Here is a 22,083-nt window from a genome sequence, read left to right as displayed (position 1 = left end):
TCACCAAGTAAGACATTTGCATAATATCTGCCTAGTGGCGGGTACCAAGCCCTCAAACAAAGCTAGTTAGAGCGGAGCAAGAGCGTAGTCCGAAGAGTTTGGTACGGTTGACTATACACATCACAACAGAAAGGGCCAGCTGACCAATCAGAGCAGACTGCACTTGGGTTAATGAGTTAACACAATGGTGGCCCATCTACGAAAGATTAATTTGAGATGCAGTTCAGCACTGTATGTCAAGTTGTTCCAGTCATTAATAAGAAATAAAAATACATTTAAAAAGAATTAAACAATTCAAATAAGTGTATAAGAGCATAAAACATGATGATCATTCCCATGTCTCATAAGTTGTTGCAGCAATTTTTGGGTTGATACCATTTGTTACACAGGTTTGGTGCTAAACTTAACCAGTTTTTATAAATCGAGAATTGATAGAAATGATCAATAATCCCTCCACATTACCACATTAAGTCACCAAGACCTTGAGGAACACCATAGAAAAAAGCCATGATGTGATTTGGTATCAAAACCTTTTGACATTTGGAGATTTCTGCAAGAATTGCATTTTTGGTGATTGGATGGCGAACTGGCGAATGGAAAACTGCAGGGTTTTTGATGCAAACTGCATGCGATTATCATAAAGTGGGCATGTCTGTAAAGGGGAGACTCGTTGGTACCCATAGAACCCATTTTAATTCACATATCTCGGGGTCAGAGGTCAAGGGATCCCTTTTGAAAATGCCCATGCCATTTTTTCCTCGCCAAAATTTTGTGTAACTTCGTAGCGTTATTTAGCGTTCTTCCCGACAAGCTAGCATGACATGGTTAACAATGGATTCCTCAGGCTTTTTAGTTTCATATGATACCAGTATCTTCACTCTAGCTTGAAAACTGAGCCCGCAACAACCTCTGAAGTACAAAAAAGCGTCCGGGCCCGCCGGCAGACTGTTGGAGTGTTAAGGGATTTTAAAGAACGTTTTGTTTTCTGTTCTGCTTTGTTTAAAATGCCTAACCTACTGTATTGTTTGTCGCTGTACCAAATTTAAAATAGGTCACTGCTGTTGCATTGCTCTTTATTACAGTGAAACAGTCATTTTTAGATGGATAACATAGAGACAGAATAAAAGTCGACATCACCAAAGAAATACAAGCAGATTCAAGAGTTTTGTCACTCACCAGTCCTGCAAACAGTCTGCTGCTTGCTGCTGCTGTGTTTGTAATTCCACCCAGAATGCTTAGCTGGATTAGGGTTGAACAAATACGTGTTTTGTAAAGCAAACCCACTCGCCAATATTGTTTACACTCTTATCATTTGCATGAAAACACACCGGTTGGTTCACAGATAAGATTGTTTGTATACATTTCTTTTTATTCTCTAATTCAACAAAGTTAAACAAATGCCAGAAATGTTTAGTCTTGCATTGGAAATGTCAGTGTAACTTGTACCTGCTGCTTGTAGCCTAAAAGTTTGAGAACACTACAATTGTGTTTGCGGATTGATGTTAGCTAGAGATGACATTAAACATATAGAGTGTAAACATTTGGGCAGAATTCTCCCTAACCCTAAGTAATTGATTTTAAATTTTTTTGATTAATTGGTTTTTTTTCTTCAATTTTGGTTATCGTAAAGTTGGTCTAAAAATTCATTGTGAGTGGCATTAAAAAGTCTTGAAAAGTCTTAAATCTAACTTGCCTTAAGCTGTAGGAACCTTGTTCCTAACCAGGCACCTTCCAAGCATTCAAGTCAGAAACTTAATTCCACACTCTTTTTTTCCACTTTTCTGTCACACCCACACATTCTCTCTCCACTCCTCATCTCTTTCCTCTGTCATCCAGATGAGTTCAAGTCGTTCCTGAAGAGGCTGCCCTCCACTCACTTCCTTCCCATCAGCAGTGTGCATCTCCTGTGGGGCAGCGACTGGGACCTCCAGGCCCGCTACAGGCTCCTTCAGAGCTCCCTGGAGATCCAGCGGCTCAAGATCCAGCGCACCGCCCGCAAGCTCTTTGGCCTCAGCATCCGTTGTCACCACAACCCCAACCACCAGATGCCTAGGGAGAGGTGGGTAAAAAATACGACCTCCACATCATCATGATGGAAATAACATGTGGATTTATTCAGCGACATAAAGCAAAGATGCTGTTCTTTTTTAGTGCTGATGTTTTTTTTTGCTTTTCCAAGTGCAAGATGTGAAAATAGAATTTCATCTTTCAGGAAAATGTCTCCTCTGAGACGATGTAGAGGTTTTATTTTGATTGTTGCTTCTCGAAGCATGCACAGTAAGGATGTCATCCATTATACATTTCAACTTATGGCTCCGTTGTTTTTTGTCCATCAAGCCAACTTAGTGCTGAGGCTTGCACATGCCCAAAGCACTCTTGCTCACTCTTGTATTTTCACATTGCAGTCTGAAAAGAAAATGTAGCTGTGGGAGTTTTCTTGATAGGTCATTGCACACATCTGTCACCACCTACTGCAGTCACAGCTTAAGAGCCTCGCCGCGGATGTGCCATGGCGTGAGCGCCGCTCGCAATGCCAGGAATTTCCCCCAAATATGCAAAATTCCCGGGTGCCACACGAAACGCCCCTAAAACTGTTCCGTGCGGGAGGTGTCGCCATATAAATGGAAACAGAATCTGTAAAATATTCATTTAAGTGGTCTGAAAATATGCAGTTGTCAACTGTCACACTGACAGAAAAAGGAGCACACCCACGTGTGTGTGTGTGTGTGTGTGTGTGTGTGTGTGTGTGAGAGAGAGAGAGTTGGCGAAGGTTTGTTCTGAAGTGTTATCAAAGAGCCGCAGTATATGCGCCTCCTCTTCCGTGGAGTACACATCAAGGGTGCCTGATGGCACTGGAAATAAGAGCAGCATGTTTGTTTGCATGCTTGTATGAGACAGCTTTGCATCAGATGGAGGACTTATTTGTTTTCATCACCTCTGTGCTTGCGTGTGTGTGTGTGTGCGCGCATGCACTTTGCATACGTGCCTGAGTGGGTCTTGAGTGGTCTATGGCCCACACAGGGATTCTAAACAGTGCTATACTGTTCTGTTTTCACATTAGTATAAACGGTTGTACATAATATCTATTTTTATTTTATTTCATCCCAAGGCTCATCAACACCTTTTTTTGTCTGATGTTAATGTCTAATGAAAACTAGCAATTTGTTTTTTTAATTAATATTTAACTGTTTTGTAAGAGGCTGCACGGTGGTGCAGTGGTTAGCACTGGCGCCTCACAGCTAGAGGGTTGCAGGTTCGAATCCGGCTTGGGACCCTTCTGTGTGGAGTTTGCATGTTCTCCCCGTGTGAGCGTGGGTTTTCTCCGGGTACTCCGGTTTCCTCCCACAGTCCAAAGACATGCAGGTTAGGTTAATTGTGGACTCTAAAATTGCCCGTAGGTGTGAATGTGAGCGTGAATGGTTGTCTGTCTCTATGTGTCAGCCCTGCGATGGACTGGCGACCTGTCCAGGGTGTACCCTGCCTTCGCCCAATGTCGGCTGGGATCGGCTCCAGCTCCCCCGCGACCCCTAACGGGATAAGCGGTTGCAGATGGATGGATGGATGGATGTTTTGTAAGAATGACTATTTTAAAAGGATATTTTTTTATCTCATATTTGTGAGTCAGTATGGAAGCCCAGGAGGGCAAGTAAGAAAAAAATTGTTTTCTCTCCTGTAATTATGACTTAAGAAAAGCTGTTTTTTCCAGGATAATCTTTCAAGGTTCCTTAATTTGTATTTCATCTGTGAAACAGGTGAAAAGAAATCTGGCCATGTCCAAAAAATCATCTGTAACAGGTGATTTTTTTTATTTTATTTTTTTTGTCAGGATAATTTGTATTAATGGTTGTTGTTGTTATAATCAATTTGAACACAATAGGCTGAACTGCACCACTACTTCATGCTCTAAATAGGCCGGAAATAAGGGCTTTCAAAGTAAAGGCGATAATAACGCGTTAACGCAATTTTTGTTTTAACGCTACTAATTTCTTTAGCACATTTACGCAATTTGAGATTTTTTGGTTGTACCGAGCTCAGTTTTAAAGCTAGAGTGAAGATGGTATCATATGAAACTAGAAAAACCTAAGGAATCCTTTTGCACTAATAATGTAATATTAGCTTGTTGCGAAGGAGGCTAAATAACACTCCAAATTCGCGCTAAATTTTGGCGAGGAAAAACTGGCATGGCTATTTTCAAAGGCGTCCCTTGATCTCTGACCTCAAGATATGTGAATGAAAATGGGTTCTATGGGTACCCACGAGTCTCCCCTTTACAGACATGCCCACTTTATTATAATCACTTGCAGTTTTGGGGCAAGTCATAGTCAAGTCAGCACACTGACACACTGACACACTGACAGCTGTTGTTGCCTGTTGGGCTGCAGTTTGCCATGTTATGATTTGTGCATATTCTTTTATGCTAAATGCAGTACCTGTGAGGGTTTCTGGACAATATTTGTCATTATTTTGTGTTGTTAATTGATTTTGTATGTTTGCAAGTTATGTAGATTAAAACTCAACTGAAAAAATAATCACCCACCAAATTCTTTTGTTTTCACAGATGGAAAAAAAAAGTTTACAAAAATTATGCTGGCAAAACTTTTTCTTCCCACCTGTTTCACAGATAGAAAAAAAATAAGGAATTTAGAAAGATAATCCTGGCAAAACCTTTTCACCTGTTCTTAAAGGTCACCTATTATGCAAAATGCACTTTTCCATGTCTTTTAAACATCAATATCTGTCCCCAGTGTGTCTACAAGTCACCATAGTATCATAAAAGACCATCCTCTCTCTTTTTCTCCTGCTCCGTTTGTCCGGAAATGGGTGTCGAAAAACGCTGCGCAGCTTTTCCTTCTCTTCTGACGTCGTTTGAGAAATGCAAGCCATATAAGGGTTTCCTGGTCGAACCAGAGCAGAACCTTCAGTAGCTGACCCCGCCCCACAGCGCGTCACTGTCTCTCCTCCTCAACCGAACTTGAGCAAAGTAGCTCCTACTGTTAGTCTGCAAGAACCAGCAGAACAGGCTTCATGTACTCCCATCATCTAAATATAACATGTTCTTTCACAAAGGCTTTATGTAATTACACTGTTTAAACAGATGATATTTATATATTATATATATTTGATGTCATGCATGTAGCAGAGTACAGGTAGTAAATAGTGACTTGTAAGCAACACAACACATTTCTGTTTCACAGTCAAACTTTATTTGAGTTGACAGATGACAATATTAATTATTCACAGCATTTGTAATCATCTCACCTGTTAGTTAGTTATGTTAACATGGTACAGGAGAAAGTCTTCAGCTCTGGTAAACTATGGTAAGCTAAGCTCCGGTGGTCTGTAGTCATGGTAACACAGAGACAGCTACTACTGTAAATAATATACCATTACTCTGATCTTCCATACATTTATCTTTTAGCAGAAATAATGAACTGACTACTGTTTCACATCTTCTATTTTCCACCCTGATGGTCGCTGTGTTTACGCACCGTGTCATAGCGGTAGCATGTAGCTAACCCGTTAGCATGTAGCTACATGCTAACAGGTTAGCTCTGTATCTCCCATCTGCTCTCAGCTGTCTGCTCTCAGCTGTCTGCTCTCCTCTGGGATGATTCTGTCGGTCATTTCTCACAGATGGATCTGTAAAGACAAACGTAAAACAGAGTGTATGTTTACGGTTTACAGAGTTGATGCATGAGGTAAACACTGAGCTAACTAACAGAGCTATAAATAGCATTATTTACCTGAGAGAAACCGTCAGGAAAACCTGGAATCTGGACCGCAGATGTTCATCATTTGTCGCCGATTTCTGATCAGATTCCTCCGGTCACGTGCGCTGGGTGAAGTTTCTGGTTTATAAACTTTAAAGTGGTTTATAAACTTTATTCTAGCTCCTCTCTCTCCAGAGCTTCTCCGGGAGGGAGGGGGAGATAGTGACGCTGTGTTGTTGAGGACGTTTGATTGACAGAAAACGCTGACCAATCAGAGCAGAGTGGGAGGAGACAGGCTGTGAATCAGGGGTTTTCAGACAGAGGCTGAATTAGGCTCTGAGGCAGGCAGACTCAGGCTGCAGTATGAGAAGAATAAAGGGTTTTTTGAACATTGCAGCATGTAAAAATGTTCTAGTGCAACATTAAAATACATCTATGAACCTGGAAATGAGCATAATAGGTGACCTTTAAGTTATAAACACAGGAGAGAAAACAATTTAGATCAGGCTTTGAAAATGGATCACCATAATATTTTTTTTTCTTACTTGCCTCTCAGGGCTTCCATATGTTTGCCCTATGCATGTGTATAGTCAACATAGTCCCAATTCTGATGTCATTTCTGGAACTCCAACCCCTCACCTCTCCTCTGGGCAGCCTATAACAGCTGATCATGAGGATGAGGGAATTGAGGTGAAGCTGAAGGCCCATAAACCATCAGCCCAAGTGCTTTCGAGGTGTGTGCCAGCCACCTCGGGGAGGCCTTCCAGCACATCCTCAACCTGTCAGTGAAGCTGCAGAGGGTGCCGATGATGATGTGAAAAACATCCTGCCTGGGCCCCAGTGGCCAAGAACGGGCACACCAGGGTTTTAAATGACAGCAGGCCAGATCCCTTGTGAGACACCGTTTAGATCCCCTCCAGTTCATACATCAGGCCCACAATGGGGAGGGTGATGCTGTCAACCACCTGCTACTCTCTGCATACTTGGACAGGCACTGTAAGAATCATGTTCATTGTGTTCTCCAGTGGTTTTAACAGCATCCAGGCTCCTCTACTGGGAGAATTTCTCTGGAAACCCTACAGATCACTTGGATCACAGATTACCCCACCGATTAGGGGTGTCAGTTTTGGTTAATTTTGCTTTTGATAGCCCGACACCTATTTACTGGCAACTAACCGGTTAATTTTTAAGAAAAACACTAGGGCTGTCAATCGAGTAAAATATTGAATCGCGATTAACCAAATTATTGTCCATGATTAATGTTAAATTAATCACATGTTTTATCTGTTCAAAATCTGCCTTAAAGGGACTGTTTGTAAGAATCAGAAATTGCTTGTTAACAGCGATACCTGTGGCCGTTAAGTCAACGAGAGTCAGCGTCCTGTTGCTCGCGCTTGTGCTCGCTCTACATAGACTTGAACGAACATCGCTCAAAACAGATCAGTTAAAACCAAAATATCCCTATATTTCAGCTGCTTGGCAGTAATGTTAGCTGACCAGACGAAGGTCTCTCCATGAATCAATGCTGATCCTAGGGTTGGCTTTTCCTGCCTCAGCCTCCCGACCGCGGCCGGAGGGAACAGGGGAGACACCGGAGTTTTGGTCGGAGACGATAACGTTTCTCTCTGCGGAGCCCGTCACTTCACAAGACACGGGAAACCTCTGTTGGTCTGGAGGAGCTACAACAGTTATTTCTGCACAAATGTCCACTGTACATTCACTAGATATTCTCAGAACTAAACTAACTCTTCTGCAGTGTGTAGTGTGCGCGCATGCATGTGAGAGTGAAGCGAAAGAGCGAGAACGAGCGCGATGTGTGAGTGAAGGCAGGCAGGCAGAGTACAGCAGAGACTCCGGCCCTGGAGACAAAAGCTACTGTCTCCCCCGCGTCCTCCGACCGCGGCCAACACTGTTTAACAGACAGGCTTCACTAGATAGAACTTTGCGGTTTTGGTGCTTCCGTGTAGTTTGTGTTGGAGTCTGAGTCTGAACAACGTAGCCGCACGCGAGCGCGCATGGGACACCGACCCGCAATGATTTATACATGTAAGAAGTTACAAACAGTCCCTTTAATACACATAAAAGCTTAGAAATTCACAAATGGGGTATTTCTTTATCCATTTTATGTCGTAGAACAAAACGTTAAAATCTCTGAAGCCTGCGTTAACAACAGACCTTATTTAAAATCGAACTAAAAACCCATTCAAAAACCCCATTGACTTCCAGACGTGGGAACCGGAAGTGCTAAAATGCGAACTAAAGAGGGGACACTACATTGACACTTTCTCAGAAGGCTGTGGCGCTGCAGGTGGCTCACGCAGTCTTTTACATTGTACTGGCAAAGTAAGAAAAAGAAAAGCTATTGTGATGCTTTGTTGCCTAGGCAACCGAGCTAAGAAAGATAGTTCAGTCACGGAGGTGAGGTTGGACTCGCGAGTAAATCTTTTGTTTTTCTTCTTTTTTTTTTGCATAATGTATTTCACTTGGGTGGCCGACTAGGTGCTAAATTAAGCATGTTTATCATGCACACACTGTTAGTACAGGCATGAATGTGAATGTGAGTACATGTATATTCCTATAGCTAAGATAAAAATAGAGATACAAATGTATTGACTGACACTACAACACAGTAGAGTGATGCATTCTTAATCAACCAGCTCCCTATTCATTTCATTTTATTTCATAATTCTTACACGCAGCCTTACAGCATTCATATTATGCCAGTCAGTCCTAGTGCGCTTTTAGTTTAATTAAATTATGGATGCAAAGTAGGGGAAGGGGAAGTTACTTATCACTAATTGCAATTAGTATGATGTAAACTTATGTTATCAAGTTAAACTTGTCCAAAGAAATATTTTAAGTTTTAAATCATGTTGCAAAAAGGTCATCCATTAAACACATTTACATTAGCTAATGAAAGACAGGCATCAGGTTGCACTGTTGCCCGATCATAATTACTATTATTGCAATACCACCACCTGATCATTTCTCTAGGTTTACCTCACCGCAAGGCATCCATTTGTTACAAGAATCATAAATATCCCTGTTGTGAACACTCACTGCAATAGCTGTGTGGAAACTTTATAGCTGAACTATATTGGATTTGCTATTGCATTTCCTGTAATGAGTATAGCAGCTTGCTTCAAGTAGAATAAACATAGCAGTTTGTCTTTGGTATAAATGATTAATAGTGACAGATATGAAGTAGCTTCACTCCCGGCCAAATCATTTGCATCCCCGGCTATGCATTGGATTTAATTATTCATGTCGAGTCAAGCATATTTACAAATATGAATGTACCCTCTATGTGATGAATCGCTTCGCCCTAATTTGTATAGATTTTGACATGACACCGCTTTTTAAGTTTTGCTTTTAAATTTTTGCATTTAGTTTTACGCTACATATATCCTGTCACACGAAATCATCGAGGGTATTGCTCTCTCATATGGAGCCCCCAGAAGGTCTTGGTGGGAAATCTTTATGAATATTTTTTGCATTTTTTCCCGATCCATAGGATCAGTTAATGTGTTATGATACACTGCCAGTTTAGGGGGAACACTCTGCATATACTACAGAAGGCAGAGTTGGTGTGACACTTTACATCATGCATTTATTGCTCATTACTCCTTTCAAAAGGCCGAGCTCTGACAGTTTATAATACAGCCGTGGCGGTTGAAGCTTTAGCTGTGGACATTGTTATTGCTTGGACTGCATTTATGGTGCTTTTGTCGTTTGACTACTCTATACCGCTCCTATTAACATTCAACAAGAAAGCCCAGTTAAGCCACGCGGGATGGGAACCCGCGGTGCTTATATCAGATATGACAGATGTTACACACCGCAGGAGTTCGTGAATCCAGTAGCTTCAAAGCTCAGCCAGCACAACCATTTTCATTTCACTGCACACATACAACTCCTGCATTAGTGTTACATCTATTAGAAATTGTGTCACAGCCATGGTCATAACAAACCAAAGCCACGGCTACAGCCACAATCCTACTACATAATGACATGTCATAATTACACTAGGGGTGTCACGATTTTGATTCTAAATTAAAATAATTTTGTAGATTACATCACACTTGTAATGCACTGCAGAAGGATTTCTGTTTTGTTATTGTAATGATTATGTACCGAGTTGGGTCACATGGATACTGGTTTTGAAAAGATGCAGCTTTTTATATTGTAGACTGTTGTAGTCAAATTTTTTTAAACACTTTCTAAAAAAAAAGAAAGTTCAGTTCTCTTTTTAAAGAAGAATTTTAAAGTGTAAATTATATTTATCAGGGCATAAAACTAGGGACCGATACTGTGCTCATGTACTCGTACTCGCAAAACGGCTCCGATACCACTTTACAGCAGCGCAACGTTAACCTCTCGTCACCATCTTTCGGGTCCTATCGCACGCGCTCACGCTCCCACCTCAGCCGGCGCGCCGGCCCTAACTTTCATTGCGCCACAGGGTTTTGCTTGCACCCTCTGACTTGCGCGTCAGTGGTATCGGTGCATCCCTACATAAAACCAATGATCTGTTGATCTTTACCATAGACTCCATAGTGTAATAATGACATGTTCAAATGGAATCGTGACCTTAAAATCAAAAGTCAGATCGAATAGTGGATTTGGAGAATCATGACACCCCTAGTCATAACTCAGCTGAGCCTTTCTCATATGGATCAGAGGGAATGCAAAAAGTATTGCGAGATAATGCAAAATATTGCGAGGGAACACAAAGCTTAAACCCGCAGTAGGCAGAATATTTTTGGCATCATTGGGCACAAATTCCATAATAACCTTTCAGCATATTGTAATTCAAGTGTTCTGAGTGATAACTAGACTTCTGCACCTCCTCATGGCTCTGTTTTCAGGCTTTAGAAAATCTAGCCCATGACGGGAGACTTTGACCAATCACAGGTCATTTCAGAGAGAGAGTGTTCTTATTGGCTGTGCTCCGGATGGTGGGCGGTGCTTGGTATTTCCTCAACTGATCTCAACATGGCTGCCGGGTCACAAACTTTCTCATTTTACAGCTAAACAGCACACTACAAGATGTTTCTGAAAACATCTGAGGAGAGAAATATGCATTACAGTAACAGAATATTGATTCATATTTGATCAACGCTGCCTAGTTTGACCGTTTGGTTGGAGTTAGCGAGTGATTGACAGCTGCTCAGAGACGGCAAGGCTCCAGCTCAGCTCTGATTGGTTGTTTTCCTCCGGTCTGTGAAATCTTGCAGATGCCATTAGGAGCACTGGAGAAAACAGAGGAACAAGATTTTTTTCATATTACCTGTCTCATGCACTACTGTCAGGATATAGTGACTGTTTTATAAAAATAACTTTTTTAATAATATTTGCTCCAATTCTACCCACTGCAGCATTAATACAAGGTAACGGAAAATAATTCCAGGAATAAAATCCACACCGTGACCTTTCAGGGCCTCCGTACTCTCACACTATTGTTAATACCCTTTTATTTTTTTAAATCTGTGGGACTTTCTTTTTCAATTTTCTTTGATCATAAGCAGATTCCATTATCCTGCCCTAATGTCCTCTTTCTCTTTTCTTTTCCTCGCTCCAACGTAGGAGGGAGCAGTGACATATGCCATCTGATGACAATCAGGGGTGTTTTAGGCCCCATTACAAACACAAAATTTGCCCAAATTCATGAAAACAAACAGCGTCCATTTCAATGTGTTTTCATTTAATTTTCAAATCTAAGCCACGCTGTTGCTTTAGAAACAAATAAGGCAAAAATGAAACTAGCTGCATGATGCACTCAAATCGCTTATTGAGGGAGGCGGTGATATGATGGAACATATTTTAGTTCAGTATTTCAACAGTTATTGCAAATTAATTCAAAGGAGGGATCATTATGACTGTGCCTGTGTCCAATGAAATAATAAATAGACAATAAAAAATAATGGGAATAATTTTATATTTGAGGCACCTGTGATACAATCTCTTCTGTGTGTCAATTCCAATGAAGATTATTATTTTTTAAACAAATAAAGAATAGGTTATTTAAATAACCTATGCTATAAGAGGTAGCCTAAAGCTTTTTCTATAGGATATGGGATCCATGGATCACTTATATAGAATCTTCTTAACCTAAGCTTTCTATGGTATTTACTTAATTATTATTTTCTATGTGCCGTTTCTTTTTTTCACATTTATTTAATTTATTTATTTATTTAAGGTTTCTATCTTAATACCATGAATTATATTATTGTAGTACTTATGACTTTTAATTCTAACTAACTAATTAAATTATTTAGAAAAATATTTTTCTGTTATTTTTTCTGTAACTTTACCTCTCGGGGTGGGAAGAAGGCTGCACCTGTCTCTGTGTGGGAGTGGGAAGCCATGTGTATGTGTGTATTATATGTACATACATATTAAATGTTACATTTAAGATACAATTTTATTTTTTATTATGGCACCGGTGTTATGTTTTGTTATATCTGTTATGCTATGTTTGGAAAAAAAAGAATAAAAAAGAATTTTCCAAAAAAAGAAAAACAAGTAAAGAAAAACTGTCTACAATATCTAGCATTAATAGACATCTAGTGTTCCACAGCCGTGTTAACGGTTGAACAAGAAATCAGTTGTAATATTTGCCAATTACGTAATGTAAAATGAATGTACAAGTTTGATCTCTTACTGTATATCAAAATCCAATTACCTATAAAACCACACAATGCGTTAGCTTTCAAACCTCTGCAGCCCAAAGTTTTTCATCACAATAAACTAGGGCTGTCAAAGTTAACGCGTTAATAATGTGTTAAGGCAAATTTGTTTTAATGCCACTAATTTCTTTAACGCATTAACCGATTGATGGTTTTTAGGTTGTAGCGGGCTCAATTTTAAAGCTAGAGTGAAGATACTGGCATCATATGAAACTAGGGCTGTTTTCGAAACCGCATACTGCATACTACTGAGGAGCGCAGTATACAGTACATACTGTATACTGCGTTCCTCAGTAGTATGCAGTATGTGACAGTTAAAGTGATGTATTTAGCAGTATGCTAGACGAGGCTTAAGCCTTCAAACCAGCTCTTAAAGCACAGGACAAAAAAACTAACTTGTACCACTATTACAATATTATCAAAAAATACAACTTTGATTTTGTTGTTTATGTTGTGCTTGTTTACTTTATAAGATACTGCAGGTTTAAACTATTTATTCTGACAGCTCATAAAGAAGTCCGACAAACAGGATCATCAACGAGGAGAGACGGGAAATATAAAACATTCATCCACAACGTTTACTTTACTCAAACTGCTTTTTCAGTTACAGCAAAAGGACTGATCTCCCTCCAGATATTAGAGAAATGTTAAAAAAGTGTCATGTTGTCTCATCAGGAACCTCTCTGCCCCGTCAGAAGCTGCTCTTTCCCTCTCCTCTTCCTCTCCTCTCATCTTCCCTCGCCACTCTGCTGCTCTGCAGCCGCTCTGTGAGTGTCACTGGCCGGCTCTCCAGCGAGCTACGCCCGCGGGTGATTGTGGAGCTTTTTAACTCGAAAAAAGGCAAATAAACACAGGTTCCTGTTAATTTATAATGGACATCTGTGTTGTGATATTTAAACAAACTATCCGTCAACAAGGAAATCAAAGCCTCTCGTCTACAGACCGGTCTCTAGAGAGCTCCAGCAGCTCATAGCGGTCTCTGAGCGTGACTACCCGGCTTGCTGGCAGCGACCCGGGCAGGCGCTCGCTGGCTGTCACGGTATTCTGTGGAGCTTCTAAACTCCGACAACGGTGGAACAAATGTTCGATTCGCCATCTAACTTCGTAAAACTGCCGATATTAATAATCTACACAGTTGATTTCTCGCCTCAAAAACGTTCAGAAGTGAATTTAGTGTTGAAATGGCTACAGAAAACGTAAAAAAAGAGCAGCTTTTGGCTGCTGTTTTTATACCCGTAGCCTGTGCTGTTCCGCCGCTTTGCATTGTGGGATACAGTAGGCGAGATAGACTGGTCCGATGCATACTGGAGAATTTTTCCAAATCAGTACGTCATCCGGGTATTTCTGGCATACTGGAGATTTTGCTTTTGTTCGCATACTGCATACTACATACTACATTTTGGCCAAATCAGTACGTACTACTAGTATAGTATGCGGTTTCGAAAACAGCCTAGGTCAATTTTGGCGAGGAAAAACTGGCATGGCCATTTTCAAAGGGGTCCCTTGACCTCTGACCTCAAGATATGTGAATGAAAATGGGTTCTATGGGTACCCACGAGTCTCCCCTTTACAGACATGCCTGTCACAGTCTGGCACTGTGTCCAGATCCCCTCAGACTTATTGTAGACCGGACTGAGTTGTTTTCTGTGTTTTGGGTTTTAGCTTGTTGTACTGGCTTTCCCTCCTTTACCCATCTACACACCTGCTCTGAATCAGCCTCGTTAGTTCTTCCCAACAAATCAGCTCCTTTCTTTGTTCCCAGTGATTTTCCCCAGCCAATCAGCTCCCTGCCCATTCCTCGGCACTAATCACCTCATTCCCCTCACCTGAGCTTCTCCGCCCATCTCTCCACCTGCACTTCATCCTCTCGTCAGATCAGTTGGTATTTAAGTCCTGGTTTTCAGTTCAGAGTTTCACTTCTGCCTTGCCTGCATTATTTATTGAATTAAAATAATTTCGCTATGTTCCTGTTGCCTGTAATGTCCTGCGTTTGGGTCCACCTGCTCTACTCTCCCTGACAATAATGGATGGATGTTTAGTTGTGATAGAATAATTTTTGCCAACACCGGGCACAGATGAACGGAATGTGCACAATTTTAAAGCAGCGAGTTTCTTTTGTGTCAGTCATGTAAAATGCATGCACCCATAAACACGCTGTGCTTCAGTAGGTCGACTAGCTGATGTAAACATAGCACATAATGGCCATAGTAGCTAGAGCTCAGAGCCAGGCAGACGTTAGTTAGCTGGCTCTGCTGTCACTGCTCTGCCTCCCTTAGAGCTAATCAAAATAAATCTGTGAAAGAAGGCAGGAGCGCTGTGGTGCGTTCATGGCGCCCTCTGAAAATAGTGATAATCGCAGTATTAACGTTAATATAAATTGTTGGCGGTGTTGCCATCAGAATGCTTCACTGCAGTGTGTTGGCACGTCTCTGCTCGGTAGCTCCTTTTTGTATTCATAGTGGAATGGACAGCAAACACAAGCTGGAGGGAACTAACATGATGCACTCATCTCTCTAAAGACACTCCGGGCCAAACTGCAATACTACAGAGAGGCAATGGAAAAGTGATATAAAAATTCACAAATACAGTGCCTGCACCGGGAGATTAAGACATCTCATCTCTAGGGGAAGAGGCAGACATCAGCACACTAGTGCACATAAGCAAACAAGCTGAAGAAATAGCTGCTCTACACACACATACCAAGTCTGCAATGGAACAAACAAATGGGGGAAACCAGCAAGTGACATGATCACATCAGGTTGCAGGGTTGGAGAGACCACATGGATTTGGAAGGTTACAAAAAGACCAAAGAAGATACATGAAAAATGCACAGGTCAGGAAGCCAAAGAATAAAAGCAAACTGAGGACATCTTCTATTTAAATCTGCAGTGGGTAGAATTGAAGCAGATATGATTAAAAAAAATCCTGACAGTAGTGCATGAGACAGGTAATCTGAAAAAAATCATGTGCCTCTGTGTCCTCCGGTGTAAAATGAGAAAGTTTGTGTCCTGGCCGCCATGTTGAGATCAGTTAAGGAAATACCAAGCACCGCCCACCAGCCGGAGCAAACTTTCTCATTTTACAGCTTAAAAGTACAATACAAGATATTTCTGAAAATATTTGAGGAGAGAAATAGGCATTACAGTAACAGAATATTAATTCATATTTGATCAACGCTGCCTAATTTGACCGTTTCATCGGAGTTCGCGAGTGATTGACAGCTGTCTCCGTTGAATGAACAGCCAATAGGAGCGCTGTCTCTCTCTCTGAAATGACCTGTGATTGGCTAAAGACTCCCGTCACGGGCTAGATGTTTTAAAGCCTGAAAACAGTGCCATGAGGAGGTGCAAGAGTCTAGTTATCTGCCAGAACACTTGAATTATAATATGCTGAAAGGTTATTATGGAATTTTTCTCCCAGTGATGCCAAAATCATTCTGCCTGCTGCAGGTTTTAAGGGTTGCCAACTCTCACACGTTTAGCGTGACACGGAAGCTTTCAGACTCTGCCTCATGCTGTTATGTCATGCCAAACTAAATATACAACAAAGGCATGGCACTGTCTATCAGATAACATACTTGTTGAGCAGATTATAACCCCCTATTGACCTTACACATATCAAAAGGACTCTCAAAGCACATATTCAGAGACGTATTATCTTACATAACACGTGTACAAACTGCACAAAGGAAAATAAAACATGGAAGCTATGGACAAAATATTAAAATTAGATCAGGCCTATTCAGTTTCTCCAGCTTTAATATAAAGAGAATACATCCTCTCCAGACTGAATGCAATCTACTTTTACCACGGAGACAGCTAACCTTGTGACTCATGCAAAAAAAAAAAAAGCCAGTGAGAAAGTTGGCAAGATTCAACCATATTAAGTTGGGGGGATGGCTGCATCCAGACTACACTTAATCTCGAGGAGGAAAATAACACCTCTAAATCCTTTTATATAAAGTTATATCCTTCAGAACCTGTCAAGGATTCATCACTTCTTGGGAGTATTTTATTTTTTTCAGGACTTGTTCCAAACATTAAAGCCCCCCCTCCAGTGTATTTTGGCATTTCTATGATATTTTATTTTTTTCAGTGTGGCTTAGTTGATTAGCCACACTGTTTGCCAATTTTGTCTTGACAAGTAACTTAATTTTGTGCTCAAAGTAAAAAAAAAACAGAAGGTTGTTGGTAAAATGGGAATACGACGTATGACTAAAGAAGAACCTGCAGGCGCACTCTTGCTTGTTTGCGTCTGAGCAACAGCAAACCAACACATCTGTTTATCTGTCAGTTTGTCTTTGTAGTTAGTTAGCTAGTTAGGTGTAGTTAGCCAGCCCAACTTGTTGCATTAACTAACTGAGGGTTTTCATTTCTTTTTAGTTTCCTCTTAGTGTGTTTATTTTCACAATGGCATTTGTGTATATGGTGAACGGGTGAAATCAATGCAGTGGATTACACGAAATCACACCGGCAGAACTAGCACAACACACCAACTGTCTCTCTCACTTGCTCTCTTCTTTGTTGTCGGAAAGCAGCCGATGCTGTTTTGGAGGTTTGCCGGCCTCTAACAGGTCTGGACGCGGGGAGCGCACAACTTTCAGCCCAAAAGAAAACAAGAGAAAAGTCCTGTTAGAGAAATAAACTAATCACGGTGCAGCCCGGTGCGGTGTCGGTGCTGGAGCCAAGGCGAGAGCGGCCAGTGCTGGTGGACGGTGCTCCTCGAAAAACGTCCCGAAACTGCATTTCAAAAGGCGGACCATGGCAACATGGTGGTGGTGCGGATCCTTGGTGCAGCAGCAGCCAGACGGCCGCGTCCCCAGGAGGAGACGGTAAAGTAGAGGACGAGTGAGAGGGAGTCAGTGTGTTACGCCAATTCTAGTCTCATTTGTGGTTTCTGCAATCTGGTCGTCATGGTAAAGAATTACGTCTGATTATTAACCACACCCCTATTCTCTGTTTGAGAAAGAACGTTGTCCTGGTTAAGGTTTGGATTCGTAGCTTAATGGCATCAGTTCTTCACTTTACCCTGCTGTTTTCTCAGATAGTTATCCCCTTTCCCTTCTATTATCACATCTATTAATGCTATCCATTGAGCTGCTGGCAATCTTTTGTTCATGTAATGTTCATCCAGAAAGAAACACAAAGTCTGATTGTATGCTGACGATTTATTGTTATACATTTCAAACCCGTACAAAGCTTTTTATCCTATCTTTAACCTTTTAAAGAGTGCATCATTTAGAATATGTTTCTTCATAGCATACGTCCCACTACCTTTCTTGAACAATTCCAAACCATTTAAAATATTTTTCCGTTACATGGGGACTACGAATGGAATCAACTCACTCACTCATCTTCAACCGCTTATCCGTGGTCGGGTCGTGGGGGCAACAGCTCCAGCATGGGACCCCAAACTTGAAACGTATGAACAAATGGAAGACAGTATTGAAAGTCCCTCTACATTACAAGCTGTGATTAAAATCAAAAGCACAACCACTTACAGATTGCACTGAATTGAATTCCATCCAATCAGTGACCACTGAATGCCTTGACTTTATGTTTAGTAAAGGTGTTTTGTGTGGGGCAATAAAGGACACATTATTGAGTTTGCCTCAAGTTGATGTTTACATTTCCTAAAAATGCATGTGGGAATATGGGATCATTGAAATCACAGCACTCCTTCACTTTATCCCATCCTCAATTTGAAGCCAAAGTTAGTGGAATGAAGCATTGTGCTTCATTGTCCTCTATAGGTGATTTGTTCCGGGCTCATTTTGGGTATAGCTTGGGGGCTTTCCGGCCTGCTGAGAATGCAATGTCATCCATCATAGTTAAGCCTTAGCTTCATTAACATGTCAAGCTAACCTTGACCAGCCCTCCTCTGAAAAATCAGGATTCAGAATTCACTTCCTACAGTCAGAAAAGAAGTTCTAGCACTGTCAAGATGACAGGCAAAGATGCCTGAGGGGAAAAGAAGAGACAAGATAAGAATAGCAAGTGATGCCTTTCACCTGAGGGAAATACCGCAACTCCTCCCCCCTTGAAGGGGAAGAAATTATCCTATTCCCTGACTATCCTGACTAGATGGTTTTCATGTATACATTGCTGCCAACCATTTAACAAAGCATTTCATTGATTTTTTTTGTTGTGTTTTCATACCTTCTAGCCATTTGGTGTCCATTAATTCCAGTATGGTTAAAGGGATAGTTTGGGTGTTTTGAAGTGAGGTTGTATGAGGTAATTATCCGTATTAGGTGTAACTGTGTTTTAATACTTAAAATACATGACAGATAGCGTGCCCCCATTTTGGAGAAACAGACAGGAGTACCGACCCCGGAGCAAAGCAATACAGTCTTGTGGATGGGGACAGCAGCAAAATGTATTTTAGCCACGTAAAAGAAAGGCTCACCTAAAAAAATATGATATCCGTTTAAGTGTAAAGCAAGTTTCAAGTCTTTTCCAGTTGATTGTCAAAATGTACAAAGATGAATGAAAGATCTTCTTGAAAATTACAAGATAATGCAATGGAATGGAAAATGGAAACAGTAATGTATTGCGTACATAAATTGAAGTAAATGGTCTGACAAATAGTGCTAAGACTTTGAACTTTCCATCTGACCACTGTTAACACGTCTTTCCTGTTTTCCCTTTCCTTTCTCTCTAGATCTGTGATGCAGTGGCTCAACAGGGTCCAGTCCTTCCTCTACTGCAATGAGAACGGGTTCTGGGGGACCTTCCTGGAGAGCCAAAGGACATGCGTGTGCCACACAGGTGTCACCCTATGTCAGCGACCCATCCCGTGCGTCATAGGCGGCAACAACAGCTGTGCCATGTGCAGCCTGGCCAACATCTCACAATGTGGCTCCTGCAACAAGGGCTACAAGTTGTACCGCGGCCGCTGCGAGCCCCAGAACGTGGACTCAGAACGGAGCGAGCAGTTCATCAGCTTTGAAACCGATCTGGACTTTCAGGACCTGGAACTCAAATACCTGTTGCAGAAAATGGATTCGCGACTGTACATTCACACCACGTTCATCAGCAACGAGATCCGACTAGAGACCTTCTTTGACCCCCGATGGCGCAAGCGCATGTCCCTGACTCTCAAGAGTAACAAAAACCGGATGGACTACCTCCACATGATAATCGGCCTGTCGATGAAGATCTGCCAGATGCGAAATAGCAGCATTGACCCCATGTTCTTTGTTTATGTCAACCCCTTCAGTGGTAGCCACTCAGAAGGCTGGAGCATGCCCTTTGGGGAACATGGTTACCCACGCTGGGAAAAAGTACGACTGCAGAACTCCCAGTGCTTCAACTGGACTCTCCTGCTGGGCAACCGGTGGAAGACCTTCTTCGAGACGGTGCACATCTACCTGCGTAGCCGCGCCAAGATCCCGACTGGCCTACGCAATGACACGGGGCAGGGTCCAGTGGATCTCGGAGACCCCAACAAGCGCCAGATCTACATCAAAATATCTGATATCCAAGTGTTCGGCTACAGCCTGCGCTTTAATGCCGACCTGCTCCGTAGTGCCGTGCAGCAGGTTAACCAGTCGTACACGCAAGGAACTCAGTTCTACTCATCCTCATCCGTCATGCTCCTGCTACTGGACATTAGGGATCGGATTAACCGCCTCGCCCCTCCATCGGCGCCCGGCAAACCCCAGCTGGACCTCTTCTCTTGTATGCTAAAGCATAGGCTCAAGCTCAACAACAGCGAGATGATTCGAGTGAATCACGCCTTGGACATGTACAGCACAGAGATACTAAAACAATCAGATCACCTGACTGCTAAGCTCTGTTGAACATAGTGACATTAACACAAAGGACAGCAAACAGAAACGCCCGACAAAATGAACTACAAGGGGGATATTAATCTTAATTTTGTTTTTCATTTTTGGACCTTTTCTGCCTTTTGATGTAATATTAACTTTGTAAGCATAATTCTTAAAGAGATAAAGGAAAAAGGCAATGATGAAAAGCATTTCAGATAAAGATAAAGAAGATTAATGGAACCACTATAAAGACTGTATCATATTTGTCCCAGCATGTCTGTCATTCCCTAAAAGAACAAAAAAAAGAGAGAAAAAAAAAAGAAATATTAAATCTATGTACTGGTGAAAAAGAGGCCTTGATTTTACTCTGAGGGATCAAAGGTTATATCTGAAACTGCCATTCTTTACTGAGAAAAACATTTTTAAAGGAATAATGATATAACACAAGGGCAGACCAGATATCCTTTTATTTCAGCTAATGTGCGAAATATTTCAGACATAACGGACAGTTTAATATTAAAAAAAAAATGTTTATACATTGTAAGGATTAAATAGCCCTAGTGAGTAAGTAGTCGACACATTACTTATAGACTTTATTACATTTCAAACCCACAGCGACTCTGCATTGCTCTTTGTGAGTTATGAGGCACTCTGTCATTGTTCTGACACATAAGGCACACAGCAGGGCAGTAACGGATAGTCATGTCAAATAACAAAAAGCCAGCTGTTTATATATACATATATATGTGGGTGAATGTATGTGTGCGTGCGCGTGTGCAAATGTGCGTATACATTTCTTTTTGGCTTGACGCTTATTGCTGTTCGTTAAATTGAATGTGTCATTTTGAGATTGACTCCAGTCGAAGCAAAATCCTTGCATTCGGAGCGCTTCTTCCCGTGTTTGAAATTCAAGCTGTGTTTTTTCCACAAGGCAGTACCTCCTGGTGCGTGAGTGCAATATATTGTGGTCTGAAGATTTAACAATCAATGCTATTTTGTACAGCTTTGCAAAATGTACATGTCGTGACTGCTGATTTGTGGAGCTTTTCAGCACCAAGAGCAAAATGTAAGCATTCATCATTCAGGCACATTTGCAAGACAAACCTAAAGCCATACACTTCCCCTGAGGTAGACATACAAGTAAGACATAAAGCTCATCCCCCGTTTCACAAAAGTACGTACATACAAACAAAAAAAACACATGTTTCATTTGTATGTTTTTAATTTTGTTCTCTCGGTTTTTAGATAAGAGCACAGCAAAAAAAGGGAGATGATAAGAGAAGGCGTATTATGTTGGATAAGAATCGTGTTGTAAAGCCATTGAATTTCTCTGTTGTGCCACAGGAAAAAAAAAAAAAAAAAAAGAAATGGTTATATTAAAGCTTAAAATACCTTTTTGGCAGTGTTTAATCTGTAAGCTTTTTATGGCCACGTGTAAAGATTTCCATTTTTCTCTCCAGATATGAACCTAGTTTTTTGCATGTTGCTGGAAACATCAACAGAGTTGCAACTGTTAACATCATCAAACTGAAATATGAAACACTACCTATGTATTGTTGGTCACACTTTATTTGGGTAATCCGATGCTGATTCGTTTTTGTAAGTCCGGTTCATTACCTGCATGTTTGTTAACGACAAAGGCAAGGTCACTCATGTCATACAACCTATAACTTGTTCTAGCCATTGATGGGTTTGAATTAAAAAAAAAGAGGAGACTTCATATTTGCTGCCATGGCTCCCAAACTCTGGAAAAACCTTCCTCCCAGTGTAAAAGTTGCCAGCCCAGTTGCGAGCTTTTAGACTAACATCTAAAAACATTTTTTTTTTATTGTCTTTCTATTTAATGTCTGTTAGTCTGTTGGTGTAGCTATAGTTTGTTTGCCTTGGGGTTTTTTTTTGTTTATTTTTT

General features: G+C 41.2%; 1 protein-coding gene across 3 annotated transcripts in view; it reads left to right on the top strand.

The window, feature by feature from the left end:
• brinp1 (bone morphogenetic protein/retinoic acid inducible neural-specific 1) overlaps window positions 1-21,626 on the top strand; it is a 220,187-nt gene extending 198,561 nt beyond the window's left edge. For all 3 annotated transcript variants that reach the window (XM_074617747.1, XM_074617746.1, XM_074617748.1), the window contains 2 exons: window positions 1,837-2,059; window positions 19,064-21,626. In XM_074617747.1, the coding sequence (XP_074473848.1) occupies window positions 1,837-2,059; window positions 19,064-20,204 (1,364 nt within the window). In that variant the 3' untranslated portion in view covers window positions 20,205-21,626. The remainder of the gene's footprint in view (window positions 1-1,836; window positions 2,060-19,063) is intronic.
• Window positions 21,627-22,083: the final 457 nt, after the last annotated feature.

The sequence above is a fragment of the Sebastes fasciatus genome, chromosome 19, assembly GCF_043250625.1.
Source record: "Sebastes fasciatus isolate fSebFas1 chromosome 19, fSebFas1.pri, whole genome shotgun sequence".
Classification (NCBI taxonomy): Eukaryota; Metazoa; Chordata; class Actinopteri; order Perciformes; family Sebastidae; genus Sebastes; species Sebastes fasciatus.
Note: the sequence above shows the minus strand (reverse complement) of the source record. Positions and strands in the feature narration are given on the sequence as shown.